General features: G+C 47.2%; 1 protein-coding gene across 3 annotated transcripts in view; it reads left to right on the forward strand.

The window, feature by feature from the left end:
* Window positions 1–2779: 2779 nt before the first annotated feature.
* Window positions 2780–19171, forward strand: part of NAT10 (N-acetyltransferase 10) — a 38991-nt gene continuing 22599 nt past the window's right edge. The window contains exons 1-10 of one of the 3 annotated variants that reach the window (XM_070804022.1): window positions 2786–2946; window positions 5222–5336; window positions 5710–5832; window positions 6174–6265; window positions 9351–9522; window positions 10870–10992; window positions 12664–12725; window positions 14152–14266; window positions 14362–14469; window positions 17420–17553. In XM_070804022.1, coding sequence (XP_070660123.1) covers window positions 5725–5832; window positions 6174–6265; window positions 9351–9522; window positions 10870–10992; window positions 12664–12725; window positions 14152–14266; window positions 14362–14469; window positions 17420–17553 — 914 coding nt within the window. In that variant the 5' untranslated portion in view covers window positions 2786–2946; window positions 5222–5336; window positions 5710–5724. Of the gene's footprint in view, window positions 2947–5221; window positions 5337–5709; window positions 5833–6173; window positions 6266–9350; window positions 9523–10869; window positions 10993–12663; window positions 12726–14151; window positions 14267–14361; window positions 14470–17419; window positions 17554–19171 lie in introns of all 3 variants that reach the window. The other 2 variants (XM_070804023.1, XM_019975482.2) reach the window with 2 other exon arrangements.

Raw genomic sequence — 19171 nt, forward strand, 5'->3', positions numbered from 1 at the left:
CATTAGATTAAATCATATTAAAACCTGATACCTTAATTGTCCTTGAGTGAAGTTTGCTTTAGTTGTTTATACCACTGAGCAAAGCTCTAAGTGAAGAAGTGCTACTTGTGAGAAGAGAGGAAAAACCTTAAATTTCTGTTAGCCTCACCTTGTTAGACTACTACAATTCTTCTCAATTGGGATCTTAATACCTTAAACAGTGGTTCTGAAGCCTAATCCAGTCTCATGCAGAAGACTGGCTCCTTGAGTATGTAAGCAGTGAAAGATAACCTGATTCAGTGAAGGCAATTTTTACTGTTCTTTTAGTACTGGTTTTCTTTAAGTACTGTATTTAGATGAGGGAGTCACTGTATTAAGTCAGTACACCAAAGCTTCATTCAGCAAATTTGGGTCCTCTTTGCCAGGTCACCATTCCAAGCACTAAGCATTCAGTGGTGATAGAATCACTGGTTCCTGCTCTCATCAATCTGATCAAAGATGTTGATGTGATGATACTAAAATACAGCAAAAGCCATGATGCAGCAACATGGTTGATGATAGTAGATATTAAGGCTGTGATAGGATATGACCTAGTCAAAATGATCAGGAAAGACATTTTTGATGTGAATAGTTAAGACTTGAAGGATGAGGAGTAGTAAACTGGTAAAGAACGGGAGAGAACTGCATGTCCAAGTCCAATCGCCAGTGACTGAGAAACTGGCTAGAGTGAAGTATAGGTTTGATAGAGCTAGAGAGGCTGAAGCAACAGGTAAGGACTACTCAGAAGAGCTTTGTGGTTCTATTCCATGGTAAGTTTTGTTTCTTGGGAGTTGGAAACCAGTAAGTTTTAAGCTGTGTGTATAGTGGTTGGGATTGGGGGAGGAGAGGATGGTGGGTCACCTAATAAAATTGCCATTTAGTATCACTCAAGGCAGGGGATTTCCTGGCAGTCCAGTGGCAAAAGCAAAGACGACAGTGTTGAGAGCAAAATACTATGGTGCAAGAGATGATTTGGTGTAGCCCGTGTAAGAAACGATTACAACAAAGTGCAGGGTGGTTGTGAATGGGTTCTGCACATTTCTATCTAACTGGCCACTGCTCAGTATCCTTTACTGAGTTTTCCAGGACTTGGTTGCAGACTCCATCTCTAGCAAACATTCTTCCCTAGTTGATCTTAACCAATCCCATTACTGACTACAGTCATCATTTTAGTCACTCTGAAGTATTTCTAGGTCCCAAACTCCCTCAAACACACCCAAACTTCATGTCTCGATTTTGAATGTCATGAGTATTTCAGATTTATCTGTTCATGGACGTATATCCAGTGGCTCAGGGCAAATACCTTGGATACCATTGGTTTCCTTTCATACCTTGTATCTATAGTCCTTAAGCAAATGCATATGATTCTACCTTAAAAATAGGATATGTCCTAAGTCAGCGAGCACTTGTGACCACCACCACTATCAGAACAGGTAACAATAGTAGCTTATGATGGTTCTGTTTCTACTCTTGCTCTCCTGTAGTATAGTTTTCTTGCATAGCAGTCAGATTGAGCCTTAGAGGGCAAATCAGGTTTTGTCACTTCCCTGTTATTCAGACTCCAGTTTCCCTAGAAACCATGCCACACTTAGAATCCTAAATCTGGTCCATGTGCCTAATGTGTCAGGCCTAATTTCCTACCGTTTTCTATCTTGGTTACTGTACTCTGGCCACACTGAACGCTTTGCTGAGACTTTCACCATCCTGGAAACTTCATGTGTGGAAAGCTTTCCACTCAACTGTTTAAAAGCTCATTCTCTTTAAGGTCTTTGCTCCAGGTCACCATTTCACAGTCCTTCCATGTCTTCTGTGTGTGTTAGTTTTTAGTCACTGGATACTTTTTTCTGATCACCTTTTTCTTACCTAGACTATGTTAAACTTCAAGAGGGATAGGAAAATTTTGATCACTTTCATCTCGTCTAGCATATTGACATTTTGTTGAGGGAATTATGAAATTATGGTTGTTGGACCTCATGGATGGTGCTGATTAGGTTTGTAGCTACAGAATTACATTTTGATTTGACGGAGTTTAAGGTAGAAAGGGAAATTAGTTTGGCTGATAGAGGCATCAGAGAAAAGTCGAGCAGAATGTGTTTAATTCAACCTTCTGGCCCCCAAATTCATGACTATATATGGCCTTTTAAGGGAACTGCTTGACAGTTCGCTTGGGGGTGGGGTAGAGGGAAGTAACCAAACAGCAGAACCCTAGAGCTGGTTTTCATAAGAACTCCAGCGTTTGACAGCCAGGTACAGGCCTAAAGAGCCTGCAAAGTACAGCGGCAATAATATTGGGTAGAAAACTTATGGACTCCCAGACAAATCTACGAGGTCATGACAGGATGAGAAGGGTCAAGTGAGCTGAACGAGAAAGGTCTGCTGATTGAGACTCCCTCTCGTCACATTAGGACGTTATTTAAAATAAGAGGACTCAAAATTATGCGCACATCTTGGGAGCCAGTCATCTCGCATAACCAGGCTAACACTCAAAACCTAGGCCTGTCTGGGAACCCGAGCTAGCTCTACGCAGTGACAGTCCATGCGGGTGCGAACATCTACTTATTCTGCCCTCCGTAGCCACGGTATCTTAATTCTGACCTGAAGAGGCAAACGACACTCCCAGCACCACTGCTAAAGCCCGCGGAGACAAACCATACAGCCGCGGTTGCTACAGCTCCGCCCCGCGAGCTCGGACGTCATCACTCAGCGACCGGGTTGAAAAGGTCCCTTCTCGCCGTCGCCGCTCCTTTAGTGCGCCGGCGCACGCCCCGCCTTCAAGCGCCCGAGCGAGACGCGCGTCGCGGAGGGGTGATCTGTGAGAGCCGGCGGCCAGGCATCCGCTAGGCTGCGCCCGCCTCTTCCGCAAAAGTTCGGTGTCCCCACGTGCTTCCGCTTTGCTGCTGGCTGGAGTCTGCCGGGCTCGGGGCGCAGGTATCCTTCACGGGATGGCTGGGGGCGGGTGCCGAGGTCGGCGTCGGCGTCCTTTTTGGGCCCGATGAGACTGGCTCCAGGACGAAGGCTTTGCATTAGTGCTGGTGCCCGACACATGCCGACTGCCGCTCCATCACGACTGCCGCCTCATCCGGGTGCTCGCAGAGGGTCCTGTCATCTAAGCGCTCTTGGGGGTTGCGTGACTTGATCGCTTCCCTCTAGGGGCTATAGTTGGGGTGGAGTGGGGTAGGTTGAGTGGGTGAGTGACAACACTTTTGGTTTCCGCGGAGCTTGTCCACAGTTCCTGATGGCAGCACCTGGCATTGAACAGAAACAATCTCATTTCATCCAGATCCTCCCAAGCTGGTAGCTACATCACTATGCTCATTCGTTTATACTCTGTATTCAGCAGGAACACTCAGGACTTTATTTTGTTTACCAGTGCACCTAGAATGATGCCTGGCGCATAGATAATATGTATATTTGTTTGATAAATGAATACTGAAAAATAACTATCTTTCTCTGCCATCAAGGCCTTCCTCATCCATTAAGCCTTCCTTAGCAACTGCAGCCCACAGTAATCTCAGACTTTCACCTGTCTGTAACAATTAGTTTTACATCTAATTTTATCTGTCTTTAGGCAGATTATCCCTCATTTCTTTCTCTTAAATATTTTCTCTAAGGAAAGTGAAAACTCTTTGAAGTCAGGACTTTATTTGGTACTACTTCGGGGACTCCCACAGTAACTAGAACAAAAATTGGTTGTTGGTTGGTGGTGGGGTTTTTTTGTGTGGCTGGCAACTGAGCTCACAAGCTGGTTGGTGAACTGGAAACAGTTCATACTTTGAAATCAGGAGGGCGCCTGAACGTGAATCATGTCTCCCATCATTTTTCTTCCTTGGTGGTATTTGAGTATTTATACTGGGTCCTTTCTTCATAAAATAAGAGCCATTGGTTGTGACATAGTGTTTTACAGTAAGAAAGAACTGCTAAAATCCATGTTTGGATTGAGAGTTTAGGAAGACAGTACAGGGTTAAATTTCAGTTAATGAGCTTTGTGTGTAGAATGCAGCTAACACTGGAGAATCTAAGTAACATGTCATTTCTATTTTTAATTGTAGAAACATAATTGATATTTCTGGTGTTTTTTGGTGTGTCTATTATGGTAATGATGCAATGTTCTATCATATGTAATCACAATAACTTGAAATCTCTTTGTACAGGCTTAGGTATAGTTTTCCTTCCCCTGAGGAAGCAATTGTACACATTCCATCATAGTAATATTCATTGATTTCTTTTTCTGATTTTGTTAGTAATATATGTTAATTAGGAAAAAAAAAAAACAAACTCAAACTCCCCAAAAGAACAAAATAAGAATCATCCATTATCTCACTGTCCATTAATAACTACATTTCAGTTTTTTTTAAAAATGTGTGTATAAGATATATACATATACATATCTTGCTGTGTTATCCTCTAATAAGCATCTACATCCATATCCTTAGATAAATCTTGAAAGTGATTTTGAACAAATATTTTTGAAAACTTCCTTATTTTCCCCTGGATATATCATAGGTTTTAATTCTTTTTTTTTTTTTTTTTTAAACATTATTTCTGATTTTTAAAAAACTCCTCCAGAGGGGTGTGAATTATAGCTTTCCATGCCTATGGGAACATTTTCTTCACCTTTCAAGCCTAAGTGAAGTGAAAGTTGCTCAGTCGTGTCCAACTCTTTGCCACCCCATGGACTTTGGCAGTCCATGGAATTCTCTAGGTCAGAATACTGGAGTGGGTAGCCTTTCCCTTCTGCAGGGGATCTTCCCAACCCAGGGATCAAACTCAGGTCTCCTGCATTGCAGGCGGATTCTTTACCAGCTGAGCCATGAGGGAAGCCCAGGAATACTGGAGTGGGTAGCCTAACCCTTCTCCAGCGGATCTTCTGGACCCAGGAATCGAACCTGGGTTTCCTGCATTGCAGGAGGACTCTTTACCTACTGAGCTATCAGGGAAGCCCAAGGGGACATACCCTAGGTCAACTATTTGGTAATGTTTTTAAGCTAAATCTTAAATGGCTTATTATTAAGACTATCAAAACAGCTATTTCAAAACAATGTTATCAGAATGTCCTTAGCATTGTGATTAAGATTAAAAGCATGAAAATGTACAAAAGATACATAGCAAAGTCACACAGTTCTTTTAATCTATACATTTCTTGAGGTATTTTTAGAAGTTCTGTTTCCTGAATTTTTCTTCCTTCATCTCTTTTTTTTCTGAGCCTCAGTCATGCTGTGATGGAGTCAGATTACATGTTCGCAGTTCAGTCGTGTCCGACTCTGTGTGACCGCATAGACGGCAGCCCACCAGGCTCCGCCGTCCTTGGGATTCTCCAGGCAAGAACACTGGAGTGGGTTGCCATTTCCTTCTCCAATGCATGAAAGTGAAAAATGAAAGTGAAGTCGCTCAGTCGTGCCCGACTCTTAGTGACCCCATGGACTGCAGCCTACCAGGCTCCTCCATCCATGGGATTTTCCAGGCAAGAGTACTGGAGTGGGGTGCCATTGCCTTCTCCGGTTACAAGCTTAAGTTTCCTAATATAAAAAACGAGGCTGATGTCTTCCCTAGGGAGCTGTTTGAGGGTTAAAAAAATAATACTTTTAAATGTGTGTAGTTCAGCTCCTATCCCACAGGAGGCAGCCAGCTAATGGTTTTCACCCAGAACCTGGATGTTCATGTCCAGTCGTGTTTCCTTTCCTTCTGTTTTAGTGATAATTTTTCACCATGCATCGGAAGAAAGTGGATAACCGAATCCGGATTCTCATTGAGAACGGGGTAGCTGAGCGGCAAAGGTCTCTTTTTGTTGTGGTTGGAGATCGAGGGAAGGATCAGGTAAGACCTGGTAAATGCTTCCTGGCTTTGTGTCCTGTTCCGGAGAGTCAGCATGTTATGGACCATCTGGGGTTTTACACATAATGACATTAAGGTCTCTTTGGTTTTCTTTAAGTGAACTGCCTAGTGGGAACATTCCTTTGTTTCTTGAAAGTGATGAATACTCAGTATTTAGAGTTATTAGCAGATAGGTTAACAGCTTTTGATACTGAGCACAAGAGTAAGTGTATGTGATCTGGTTTCTAGTCCCAACCTGGGTGCTGCTTGCCTTGTGGTCTTGGGCCTGGCCATCCCAGAGGTCTCTTTTGTCCTTAAGATTCTGTGGCTTTTTTCTCTGGCAGGTAGTCATACTCCATCACATGTTGTCCAAAGCAACTGTGAAAGCTCGGCCTTCGGTGCTGTGGTGCTATAAGAAAGAGCTGGGCTTTAGCAGGTAAGTCATGCCCCTTTTGAGTGTCCCATCCCATTTCCCATCCTTAGTTAAATGCCAGGAAATGATTCTTTGACCTAGGTTTTAAGGGATTGTTAGTAAAGGTGCCGTCTCTGAGGACACTTCCCAGTAGAGAAAATAATAGAACTGATGTTCATTCTTCATTCCTGACAATAAATTTCAAAATCTTTTCATGCTTTTTTATGTTCCCAGCCCAGTTCCTTGCTTTCTGCATGCCATTTTTCTTCCTAGTTTTCTTGGCTGATCGAGCTCATCTAATAATGCTGGTTCCACCTGATGCCTAATGCAGCAGCTTTTCTCTTCTTTTCAGAGCTCTTCTCCTAGTCTGCTGTCTGACAATTGGCTAGTTTTTTTTTTTTTTTTTTATTGTTGAACTTAAGACTTCTTATAGTAAATATGAGACCTCTAACACAAACATACTTAGGCACAAATGGGATCTGTTGAAGTACAGTTGTCCCTTGAACAGTGTGGGTTTGAACTGCAGGACTCCACTTACATGTGGATGTGTTTAGTACTCTGTGGTCTGTGGTTGGTTGAATTCTCTGATACAGAGGAGCTATGGTTACAGAGGGGCCGACTCTAAGTCAGACATAGGTTAACCCTCAGGTTTTTCAAGGGTCCGCAGTATTCAGGTTAGCTCCTGAAGCCTACAGGGGTGAGATTTCAGCTTTGCCTTGGGGGTGGTGAACAGCCGCAGTGCTGACACCCTGGTCCTTGCCCTGTCCCCCGTCTTTGTGTCATCCCTCGTGAATGCTCTATTCTTTCCCACTTCAGGACAGCTCTCTGCCTTCTGTGGTCCCCATTGCAGAAATTGCCCTTGAGGTTTACGTGGTTTGGGTTCAACAACACAGAAATCCATCTTTCTCCCAAATTCTTTTGGAAAGATATCCAGCCCTGGGCCAGAGGCAATGGGGTGGGCCACCGAGTAGGAGCCTGGCAGTTCTACCTACGCCCGTGTGTGGGGAGGAGTTTGGGGTGCGGGGTGCTGATCCTTGGCAGATATCCCACTATAGCACCACCTCAGAAACGCTCTCCTTTTACTCCGACCACCTTCCTAAGCGCTTCCCTCTCTCTGCTCTCATCTCCCCCCACAACCCGTTCACCTGTGTGGTTCTGTCCTTGGGCCTCTTCCCCCTCCATTATCCCCAGATGTAAAGCTTGTCTCTGGGGTGGACTCCGAGGGTGCGTCTCCAGCCCCGGCTGCTCTCTGCTCCGGTGAAACCCCCTGCCTTTGCCCCTGCTCCCTCCTCCACTTGGGGTGCCACTTCCACCTCTCTGTACTCACCTACTGAGGTGCTCCCTTCGGGTGCGCCCCTTTGTTCAGGGCCTGTGTCCTGCAGGAAGCTTTTCCTAAGGCCCTCAGACTTAGCGCGGCCCTGCTGCCCTCTTTAGCCCTTGTCTCTTTGTACAGTGCTTGGCACCTTACCTTCTCTCTCCCTCAAGATGTGATCACTTGCCCACTGGTAAGTAAGTTCATTTAGCGAGGAGGCCTCTCCTGCTTATCTTTATATTTTCATATTTTCAAAGGATCTGCCATGTTTTACTAGGTGCTCAGTTACTATTTGTTGAGTGTATTGTTAACAGGCTCTAACATTTTAATTTTACTTAAGTACCAAAGGCTATATTTGATTAGTTCTTATCCTTTGGTCTTTAAGAGACTTGATTCTGCTTAAAGGAAACTAGATTTTGAATTAGATAGTTTTGCTTTAAAAACATTACAAAAGCTTTATTGTAAGAATATGAAAAATACAGAAAAATCTTAAAGGTGAAAATAAAAAGCACCATATTTTCAATACTTAGGCATTGTTAGCATTTAGCTGTATATGCAGTATGTATTTTTAAGCCATAATTGGTATATTCTTTCATAATTGGGCAGGTAACCATTTTTAATACAGATTGAGAATAAGGCCTGTTGCCTCTCAGCAGAATTTTAAGTTTCTGGTGCTCTGATTCTCATTGCTGTACACTTGGTAAATGTCAGAATGGCAATTCAGGGTATTCTGGGCAGATTTGCCTTTGAACTTAACCCACCTGATCTCACTTTTAAAAAAAATCCCTCCTGTGCCTCTTGTAGCTCTCCCAGCCCTGTCTAGATGTGGCAGAGCATCAGGTTAAAGCTGATGCTAAGTCACAGGCTGAGGAACTGGAGGCCCAGGGGGAAGGCCTTGGCCTTCCTCTTCAGTTAGAAAGCTGTGATAAAATTTTTGTCTGCTGTACCCCTTGGTTCTGGAGTTTTCTTGTTCTCTGTTTTCTCTGAAAGAAAGAGTTGGGACTTCCCTGGCGGTCCAGTGGTTAAGACTTTGTCTTCTAGTGCAAGGGCTGGGGGTTCACAGCCCGTGGTCCAGCAGCTAGGATCCCATGTGCCTGGAGGCCAAAAAAAACAAAATGTAAAGCAGAAGCGGTATTGTAACCGATTCAGTAAAGACTTTAAAAACGGTCCACAGCAGAAAAAGTCTTAAAGAAGTTAACTGACACTTGGGTATTCAGAGATGTTTAGGATGAGAGAGAAGTTCAGGGATGTCTAGGAGATGTCCAGATTCCACTCTAACTCATGTATCCTCTGTCGGTGTTGTCTTAGATTAGAACTGCCCTTGAGGACTTGATCCAACCACCTGGGAAGGAAGTGGATGAATTCATTTAGGAAAAACGAATAAAGTAACCCACCATCATGATGCCTCTCCGGTTCTCTGGGAAGGAGTGCCATGAAATTGAAGCATTGGCTTGAGACTGAGATAATGAGTCCACCAGGGTTTAGGTTCAAGCTCTGGCTAAATGTGGGGTTTAGGGACTCCCATTACCCTTCTTGTTAAGTGAAGTATCAAAATGGCAGGGTTCACAAACAGACTTATACTATCCTCCTCTGAAGCCCTTCTCTTCTAATGCCTCTCCAGTTTTGTTTTATTTTTTTTAGCTTTAAAGCAAGGGAATTAGCCCTACAATTTCCAAGTTCCCTTCTAGCTCTGAAAGTCTTAAGTGGGGGATTGTTGGGTCTATTCCCTTCTCCCAACTCTAGCCTCTCCAGTTAACTGACTCTCATGGGGTTGGGGGTGGGGTGGGGTGATTACAGTCATCGGAAGAAAAGAATGCGACAGCTGCAGAAAAAAATAAAGAACGGGACGCTGAACATAAAGCAAGATGACCCCTTTGAGCTCTTCGTAGCTGCCACCAACATTCGCTACTGCTACTACAGCGAGACCCACAAGATCCTGGGCAACACGTTTGGCATGTGTGTTCTCCAGGTGGGTGACTTGCCCCAACCCGCAACCGGGGGCAGAGCACTGAGGGGTGCTCGGGCCGCCTGGTGACCCACGAGAACAGATGGACAGAGAGGAGAGAAGATGCCTGTGTATTCTCCTTCCCCCAGAATTTATCATTTTCCCAAGGAACTTAGTAACTCACCACCATAAAAAGAGCATTTCTGTCTAAAGCAGCACTTGTCCAGAGATACCCAGACTGGTCGTGACACTCCGTCACACCTGGGTCTAACCAGCTTGATAGAGCACAGAACTTTGCATGACCCTAGAACCCCAGACCTTGTTAGAACCAACTGAAGGCTTTTATTAGAACTTATTGTCTTCTTAGAACTAACTGAAGACCAGACAGGAGTCAGACTTGTTTTAATTCACTGGGTACAGACCTGAGCACTCTTATATCCTATCCAAAGTGCTTGACTGAACAACCAGCCCCCACAATCAACCGTCTAATTCTTAAACTCCCCTCACTCCACCCCCCCACCCCCAACCCCCCCGCAGAAAACTCGGGTGAGTTTCTTCACTGGCATATATTTTCTCTTGCCTGGCAAGTTCATATTGTTTCACATTTTTGTTTTGAGCTCTGGTGGTCTTTGTTTTATTCTTTGATTTTTTGACACCTGTGATTTCATCCATTGCCCCCTCTCCTGCCCCCGAAAGAAAACATTCAAGCACAAATCTCCACATTTAAGCTCAGGTTCCCACTGTTTCATCATGTATTTATTATATGCATGCACTGCTATAATTACATGTATTATAAAACATACCTTATAAAACATAAATTAAGAAATGAGATGGGAAATTCTGAATAGAAGTTCTGGTTTTTTCTTTCTGCAGTCCAGTGGGTTGTCCATGCATTGCTGGGTTACATCCCACCTTGGAGGCTGAGGAGAGCGTTTTGCCTGTTCTCACCCCATCACTGACTGCTAGGGAGTTGCTTCTGCTCACCAGTTACCAGATGCAATGATGATGGCTCCTTTAGGCAGTGGCTCCCCCGTGTGGTACAGTAGAGTTTTGTCAGTTTCCACCTATGAACATAGCAGAAAATGAATGTGAGCTATTTCTGAAATTCATGTGAGAATTAATGAAGATTGGAGAACTTCTTTCCAAATAAGATTTTATCAGGGATGATGGGAAACACTTTGACATATAAAACCAGATACACTTGTTCTAAATAAGTCCTAAATAAGCACTGTGTGTGTGTATGGGGGTCCTGGTGAGTTGGTAGGGGGTATTATCTTGAGTTTGTACTCTAAAGCCTTCTTTGCCTCCTGGTTAAGCTTCCCCGCCGTGCTCTTTGCATCATCAGCTAGTTCTAAGGTCTCCTCCTTCCAGGATTTTGAAGCTTTGACTCCAAATTTGCTGGCCAGGACTGTAGAAACAGTGGAAGGCGGTGGGTTGGTGGTTGTCCTCTTGCGGACCATGAACTCACTCAAGCAGTTGTACACAATGACCATGGTAAGTCCCTGCTTTTTTAAACTTGATTATGGGGGTTCAAGTTAATCTGTGTTTTTCTACTTTCTTTTAAGAATTCTTACTGAGCAACTCTAGTGGACAGTCAGCATCATCTCTGGGCTGGGAGCTCTTTAACTGCAACTAAGGAAAAAGTGACTGCAGAGATGTCTCACTGGCCCTGGGTCTGCTGGGGAATGTGAATTGTGCCTTTGCTCTCAGGCATTTGCAAATATTACACCAGCGAGATGCAGATAGGATGCGGCTGTTGTGTAGTTAAATTTCTGAAGTAGTATTCCACAGAGAGCCACGCCAGGGCCTGCACTTGTGTACTGCGGAAAGGGGACCGTGTCCTGACGTCCTCCCCTGCCCTCTCCCTGGTAGGTGATGAAGGAACACTGCCATTCCACCCCCAGGTTGGCAGAAACTTCGACTCCAAGTGGTGGGGTGGGGGGAGTATTTTCTGCCCAAGCTTTGGACCTGGCTGTAAGTGAGGAAAGTGTCCCCCTGGATGCACAGCTGGTCTCTGACTCATCGGCTCTGCCACGTGGGTGTCGTGTTCTGCGCGGCAGGTTTTGAATCATGTCCATGGCCAGCTGCTCGGGAACTGTTAGGATTTGCCTCGGGGTTTCATGAGCTGCCTTCATCTGGTGAAATGGGCTTTCCTCAGATCTAGAGCCCGCTTCTTGTCACCTTTTCCCACCACCACTTCTCCTCACCCCAGCCCCTCTGGCCTCCTCAGAGGTCCTCAGATGTCCTCTCCCCTCATCACACTCTTACCCGAGGCCCTTCCCACTGGCTTTTCTCACGGGAATGTCTGCTGGCTCACTTCCTCACTGCAGTGCAGTCCCTGCCGAGATTCCACCTCCTTAGCATGGCCCTCTCTCTCACCCCCTGTAGAATATGTGTTTCTCCCATCACTCCTCAGCCTGTTTTATTTTTCTTCAAAGCATGTTACAGACCTCTAAAGTCAGACAGTACTTGCTTATCATCTGGCTTCCTGTGCTAGTCTCCAGACTTCATGGGAGCAGGGACTCAGTTTTCCTCCCTGGTATATTCCTCGACCCTGGAAGAGTACCTGGCCTTTAGTAAGCCCTCCTTAAAATATCTGTGAACAAAGGTGTCTCTTTATTCTCCCCCTGCTCTTACTTGGCCGCCTGCTTACCACCTCAGAGGGCCTTCCCTCACTACCCTGTGTGAGGAGTCCCCCTTCCCACCCCACCCCATTAGCTGTCACTATGCTCTGTTTCTCATTCGTAGCATTTGCCAAAATTTCTATTGACTTGTCTCCATCCAACCATTTGATGATAAGCTTCATGAGAGTAGGGGTCATGCTTTACCAAACTCCAGTGTGTACCCGTCATGTCTGGTGTTGGCATGTGCATTTTGTTGAGCAAATGAATATATTTTGAGATGCTAGATAAAATGTGGGAAAAGCTAAAGATGAAGTGAGGGGATGTTTGTTGTGATGAGAAACACTGCATTTAGTGTCTGATTCCAGCTCCAGCAAATCGCATTCAGCTAGGTTAGCACAGCAGGTTAGGTGGGAATGGATTTTGATTGTAGCAGCATCGCTGGTGCCTCTTTTATCCCAGGGTTGCTTGCTGAAACTTCTTCACATCTGGACGCTGAGCCTCAGTGCCATTAGCCTCTACTAATGGGCGTTGTCTCTCTTAGGACGTGCATTCGAGATACAGGACAGAGGCCCATCAGGATGTGGTGGGAAGATTTAATGAGAGGTTGGTCTGAACACATTTTCCACTTCCTCACCTGTGGGAGACATGGGGGTTGGGGGGTGGGCGCGTTTTTGTCTTGGATGCGGCTGAAAGCCATGCTGTATGTGAGGGAGGGTGGTACAGGAGCCCCAGACGGTGAGGTCCCCAATCACAGCGGTAGTCGTGCAGCTCACTGGAAGCGGTAGAGTGAGTGGAAGGCTGGGGCCTGGATTCTGTCTTGCTTCTGGCCCTCACCAAGTCGCTGTCCACTCTGGCTTTTCGCCTGTGCAGCTGTCAGAGGGGTAATCTGTCTGGATCCTGTTTCTCCAGATGTGTTTCACAAAAATCTGGATCCTGTTTCTCCAGATGTGTTTCACAGAACACTGGTGTTTAAGAGGGATCTTATGACAAAAGGGTTTTCTAGCCCACTATGTCTAGGAAATGGCTGATACAGTTTTTCCTTTCTGAAGAATCATGTGAGCCTGTTGTAGCCTCTGAAAAGTCTCCCAGCACGAGGGACCCCAGTTTATTTGACCCAGAGCCCCGTTTAGGGAACACCAGTCAGCAACTTTCGACAGCTTTAAGAAGGGATAAGCCATGGTCTAGAGCAGTGGTTCTCAACCTGAGCGGTCTTGCCCTTGGGAGACTTGGCAGTATCTGGGGACACTTGGATAGTGGGACCTGGCTGGGCGGGGCGGGGTGGGGGGCGTTGGAAGGTACAGGCCAGTGATGCTGCTAAAAAGCTGAAAGGGGGCCAAAAAGCACCACCACCACCCCCTAAGAAAAGTGGTCTGGCCCACAGTGTCAGTACTACTGCAGTTTAGGAATTGGCCTGGGGGAATTGTGGGGCCTCGTTTCAACCCCTCTGAAGCTGCTCAGTGGAAGGTGCGGGTCTGGAAGTCACCCGGTGCTGCCGGATGGGAGTGAAGCCCTTGAAAGTAGAGCAGGAGGCCCTTTTCTTGCAGCTGTGGATTTTACAGCCAAACATGTTTTTCTACACGCAAAAATGTTTGTGCACTACAGCTAAAGGGAGCTGTCCTCTCCACCCTTTTCTTTGTTTTTCCCTCACTGTGGCAGAAGGGTGTCCATTTGTGTGTGTGTGTTTGCCTCTGTGGTTGGTGAGAATATGTGGGGTGGCTTTGGGGTTCCCAGCTCAAGGAGACAGTACTAAAGGGTGAACCTGGAGGATGTGGGAAGGGCCAGGGGACCCGGAGCTGAGGGGCTCTGCACAGAAAGAGCACTCATAATCAGTCTCTCGAGAGAGCTCCCTGTAACTGGTCTCCTCTGCATAGCATGTTCAGGTGCCTTGTAAAGGAGGCAGGAATCATCCAGCCCTGTTCTACAGACGATGGTGTAGAGACGTGGGCTGGATAATTTTCCTAAAGAAAAGCCCTTCCTTGTCGTGTTGACATTGCTCCCAGCACCTCACAACGGTGGTTTTGTTCCTCAGGTTTATTCTTTCTCTGGCCTCATGTAAGAAGTGTCTTGTCATCGATGACCAGCTCAACATCCTGCCCATCTCCTCCCACGCCGCCAGCATTGAGGCCCTGCCTCCCCAGACGCCGGTGAGCTGCCAGGGCCCGGGAATCTGGGGGAGGCTGTGTTTCCTGGCGGACCCTCCGACGGCAGCGGTGAACCTTCTCCTCCTCCTCTCTGGCAGGATGAGAGTCTCGGTCCCTCTGATCTGGAGCTGAAGGAGCTGAAGGAGAGCTTGCAGGACACCCAGCCTGTGGGCGTGTTGGTGGACTGCTGCAAGACCCTCGACCAGGTGACATGTGTTCGGAACACCCCCATCCCTGTCTGAAGCACACAGAGGGAAAAGACAGCGAGCAGAGAACAGAAGCCAAGTTAGGATGAGGCTTGGCTGCTCTGTGGGGCAGGGCCTTTTCTGTTACTCACACGTGGGCACGCAGCACCAGCATAGCACAGAAGTCTGGGCTTATCTGCCCCTTCCCCCTGGTTTGTTGTTTGTAGCTGTTGTTTGTTGTTTGTTCAAGGAGCTGGGGTCGGGAGGAGACGGGTTGTGTTTAAAGAGGAACCCCTCCAGCACAGGCTGATGGACCTGCATTCTTTCATTCTCACTGAGTGTTGATGACATAGGTTTTTGCTTATGCCTTGTTCTTAACTGAGGAGGGCTGGAGGCACCTAGTACTCAGCCCCGCTCCAGTGTGAGTGCTGAGGAGGGCCCTGTGATGAGGGTACCCGGTCCACCTGGTCTGTAGGTACAGACAGCAGGCTGGGAGGGAGCTTCCAGGATGCATTTCTGTGCTCCCGCAAGTGACCAGGGCTGGTAAACTTGGCTTCTCTGGTGGTTCCTGGATGGCGGTGGGAGCTGAATAGACATGGTCCAGAGACCTGCAAGCTGTCAGGTGCGTTCAGAGTTCTGATCCAACTTGAGCAGACAAGCAGCACGGGCCTGTCAGCCCTGGGATCTTCCCTCGTGATGGAAAACAGCTGCAGTGACGCCGCCCACTTGGGGCTGAATCCCAACAGGCTGGTTTCCCTTTTCTTTCTGGAAATAGAATCACCAGCTATGCAGCACTCTCTGTGGCCCAGGCTGCAGGCTCCAGGTTGCTTTTGAGCTACTTCCTGGTACCTTCTTTATCATCAGAGAGGGGGAGTGAGAGAGAGGATGGGGAGAGGGCAGAAGTGACCACGACTGGCAGTGCCCCTCCCTTCTCCTGGCGCCCCTGCCCTCTGTGCTACTCTTCATGTCTCCCCATGGGCACCTTCTACATTCACGACTGGGCAGTGACACTTAGGCGCAGGCAGGAGGAAGGGGTGGGGCTTGAGGAAGCTCAAGTCTCTCCAGCTGGAAACACTCAGAGGGGATCCAGGTCCTACTCACCCTAACCTGGCCTTTGCTGAACCCTGTATCATATCCTTTGCTTGTTGCTCTAGAATAGAGAAGTGAAGCACTCTGATAAAATGTACATGGAAAAATCCATGAACATAATAAAAGGGTATGAAATTTGGACAAAAAATGTACTCTAAAATAATATTCTAAAATAAATGAAAAAAAGCAGAGTAATTTACAAACAAAATAGATAGCCAGTAATTATATCGATTTGAAAAAGTGCCTGCTTTCTGTCATAACTGAAGTAACACAAATTGAAACAATGATCCTACGTTCCCATTTCAGGTTGGTCAAGACTTAAAAGTTTAGCAGTACCCAGTGTTGGCAAGTGTGGGGAGAGAGCAGATTAGCCAAGATGGTGGTCATCAGACCCTCTTGCCCCACAGCCTCTCACTCTCGCCCCACGTTTTGTAAATATACAGTTATATAACTTGGCTTTTCTGGTGGTTCCTGGATGGCGATGGGAGCTGAATAGACATGGCCCAGAGACCTGCAAGCTGTCAGGTGTGTTCAGAGTTCTGATCCAGCCTGAGCAGACAAGCAGCACGGGCCTGTCAGCCCTGGGATCTTCCCTCATGATGGAAAACAGCTGCAGTGATGCCACCCACTTGGGGCTGAATCCCAACAGGCTGGTTGTGCATCATGGTGTATCTGCTTGGCGACAGGCCACTTTTGCTCTGTAAACATACATAAGCTTGGAGAATGCAATGGCACCCCACTCCACTACTCTTGCCTGGAAATCCCATGGGCAGAGGAGCCTGGTAGGCTGCAGTCCATGGGGTCGCTAAGAGTCGGACATGACCGAGTGACTTCACTTTCCCTTTTCATTTTCATGCATTGGAGAAGGAAATGGCAACCCATCCCAGGGATGGGGAGGCTTGGTGGGCTGCCATCTATGGGGTCGCACAGAGTCGGACACGACTGAAGCGACTTAGCAGCAGCAGCATACATAAGGTCCACCTGAAAAGCCTTTGCCACTCGGTTGTGTCTGCATTATGGCTGTCTTATGGCTGTGTCCATGGGGTCAACCATGAGAGGAGAGCGTAGCGAGTCTGCTGCTACGGCTTCTGTGCCAGTCAGAAGAGAATAAACATTTGCAGTTCCTATGACTCCTTGAGTTTTCTTCCAGCTTCCCTGCTCACGCCTTGCCTACCACGGGTTCAGCAAACAATGTGCACAGTGTGAACAGGGAGACAGTTGGCATAGTTGCAGGATTATACAGCAAGACAGCAAGGCTGCAGAGAAGAAGGCCTTTCATACATGGGTGGGGGTTCCATAACTGGGCATGACACCCATTTTAATGCACACATACTCTAACTCAGCAGCTCTTCTCCTGGAAATGTATCCTAGAGATAATGCCTACTGCTGTATCTGTAGAAATGGTGGCAGGACACAGTGGTGGCTTCGACCATAGTGGTGGAGGAAGAGGATAGTGAGGAATGTGGGATTTTTATGTTTTGAAGGACAGGATTTGTTGATGAGTCGGGTATGAGGAGAAAATGGAGGCAATTTTTGGCCTGAATAGTTGGACACTAGCTGAGCTGGGGAAGATGGTAGGTGGAGGAGGACTGGGGGGACGTTAGGTATTGAGTGTGAGATGGGTGGTGGACGTAGGGGGGCAGTTGGGTGTGTGGGAGAGTCTGGGTGGGGGAGGAGGTCTGGATGGAGATGTGAACTGCGGGGTTATCAGCATCTGGTTGGTGTTAAAAGCCTGGAGACTGAGAGGACATGATCACGGGAGTAAGAGTCTAGGTGCTGGTCGGCGAGAGCGGCCCCCTGTCCCCTGCTCCCCCGCAATTCCAGTTTAAGTGGCTGAACCTCAGCCTTTCTCACAGCTCACCCAATGTTTCTCTTTCCACAGGCCAAAGCTGTCTTGAAATTCATTGAGGGGATCTCAGAAAAGACCCTGAGGAGTACTGTTGCGCTCACGGCTGCCCGAGGAAGGGGGAAATCTGCAGCCCTGGGACTGGCTATTGCTGGGGCGGTGGCTTTTGGGTAAGGGGGATCCCGGGCTTCAGGCACCCTGAGCTCTGCGGGATCTGTGTGCAGGACGAGGGGTCGGGGGGCTGTTCCTGGTGTAAGTGAGCTCCTGAGTGATTTCTCTAGATCTTGGGCACCTGTCTAGAGAGAGCAGGTGTCTCTGGGGGCTCAGTGGTAAAGAATCCACTTGCCAGTGCAGGAGATGCGGGTTCAATCCCTGGGTTGGGAAGAGCCCCTGGAGAAGGAAATGGCAAACCACTCCAGTGTTCTTGCCTTCGAAATCCCAGAGGAGCCTGGCGGGCTACAGTCCATGGGGTTACAAAAGAGTTGGATACAACTTAGTGACTTGTTCAGTTGTTGTTCAGTTGCTAAGTCGTGTCCAACTCTTTGCAACCCCATGGACTGCAGCACGCCAGGCTTCCCTGTCTTCACAACCTACCAGAGTTTGCTCACACCCATGTCCGTTGAGTCGATGATGCCATCCTACCATCTCATCGTCTGTCGCCACCCCCTTTTCCTCCTGCCCTCAATCTTTCCCTCAGTCTTTCCCAGCGTCAACTTAGTGATTAAACAGCAACAGCTTGAAAGAACAATGCTGTTATCCCCAGATCCCAAAGGTACGCGTATATGTGTCCTGGCATACAGATACCAGGGCCTTCGTGACAACTATTTAGAGTTGAACAAACACACAAGAGCAAAGAAATGGTGGTAAGGAACTTTAAAACTCTCAGGAAATGAGCCTGTGTATGACCAGCTTTGCTGACCGAGAAAAATACAGGTTTGTCATTTTAATGATTTGATCAATAGAAAATCTTGTTTGCATTGAGGAGCTGCCTTTGAGTGTGGCATCACTTGCCATTCTTTTGTCCTGGACAGAAGATTTATGCAGCTGCCAGGAAAGCATGTGTTTACAGCTTCGCAGATACAAATAATGGACTAGGATTTACCGTGTCCTATATACATGATCTTCCTTGGTGCTCCTGAGAGTAACGTTAGTGTTTCATAGATGGATAAACCCAGGCTCAGGGAGTTTCAGTGACTCACCCAAGGTTCCCCCAAGTCAGTGCTGGTTGTGCTGGGACTGAACTCAGCTTCTGACTCTGTTACTCTGGCTGCTCTAGTGGTACCACCTGGCCCTCTGCCTTTCGCATCCTTTATACTGAACAAGGATCCCTCAGAGGCTCACTGTGGCCTTCGCCTGCTCACGACGGAGCACTTTGGCTGCATGATTTGAAAACCTGTCAGCATAGCTAGTGATGAGCGTGAGGCCCTCTCTGGGCCAGGGGTGCAGGACTGGGGAGCCGGTGCCATCTCTGACACTGAGGGAGCGGTCCCCAGGGCACCCTCCTGCTGTTTAGTCGCTCAGTTGTGTCTGACTCACTAAGTTGTATGCGACCTCATGCACTGCAGCACACCAGGCTCCTCTGTCCTCTCCTGTCTCCTGGAGTTTGCTCAAATTCATGGCCATTGAGTCGGTGATTCTCTCTAACCATCTCATCCTCTTTTCCTTTCGCCTTCAATCTTTCCCAGCATTAGGGTCTTTTCCAGTGAGTCGGCTCTTCGCATCCGGTGGCCAAAATATTGGAGCTTCAGCATCAGTCCTTCTCATTCGTATTCAGGGTTGATTTCCTTT

This window comes from Bos indicus, chromosome 15 (genome assembly GCF_029378745.1).
Source record: "Bos indicus isolate NIAB-ARS_2022 breed Sahiwal x Tharparkar chromosome 15, NIAB-ARS_B.indTharparkar_mat_pri_1.0, whole genome shotgun sequence".
NCBI classification, from domain to species: Eukaryota; Metazoa; Chordata; class Mammalia; order Artiodactyla; family Bovidae; genus Bos; species Bos indicus.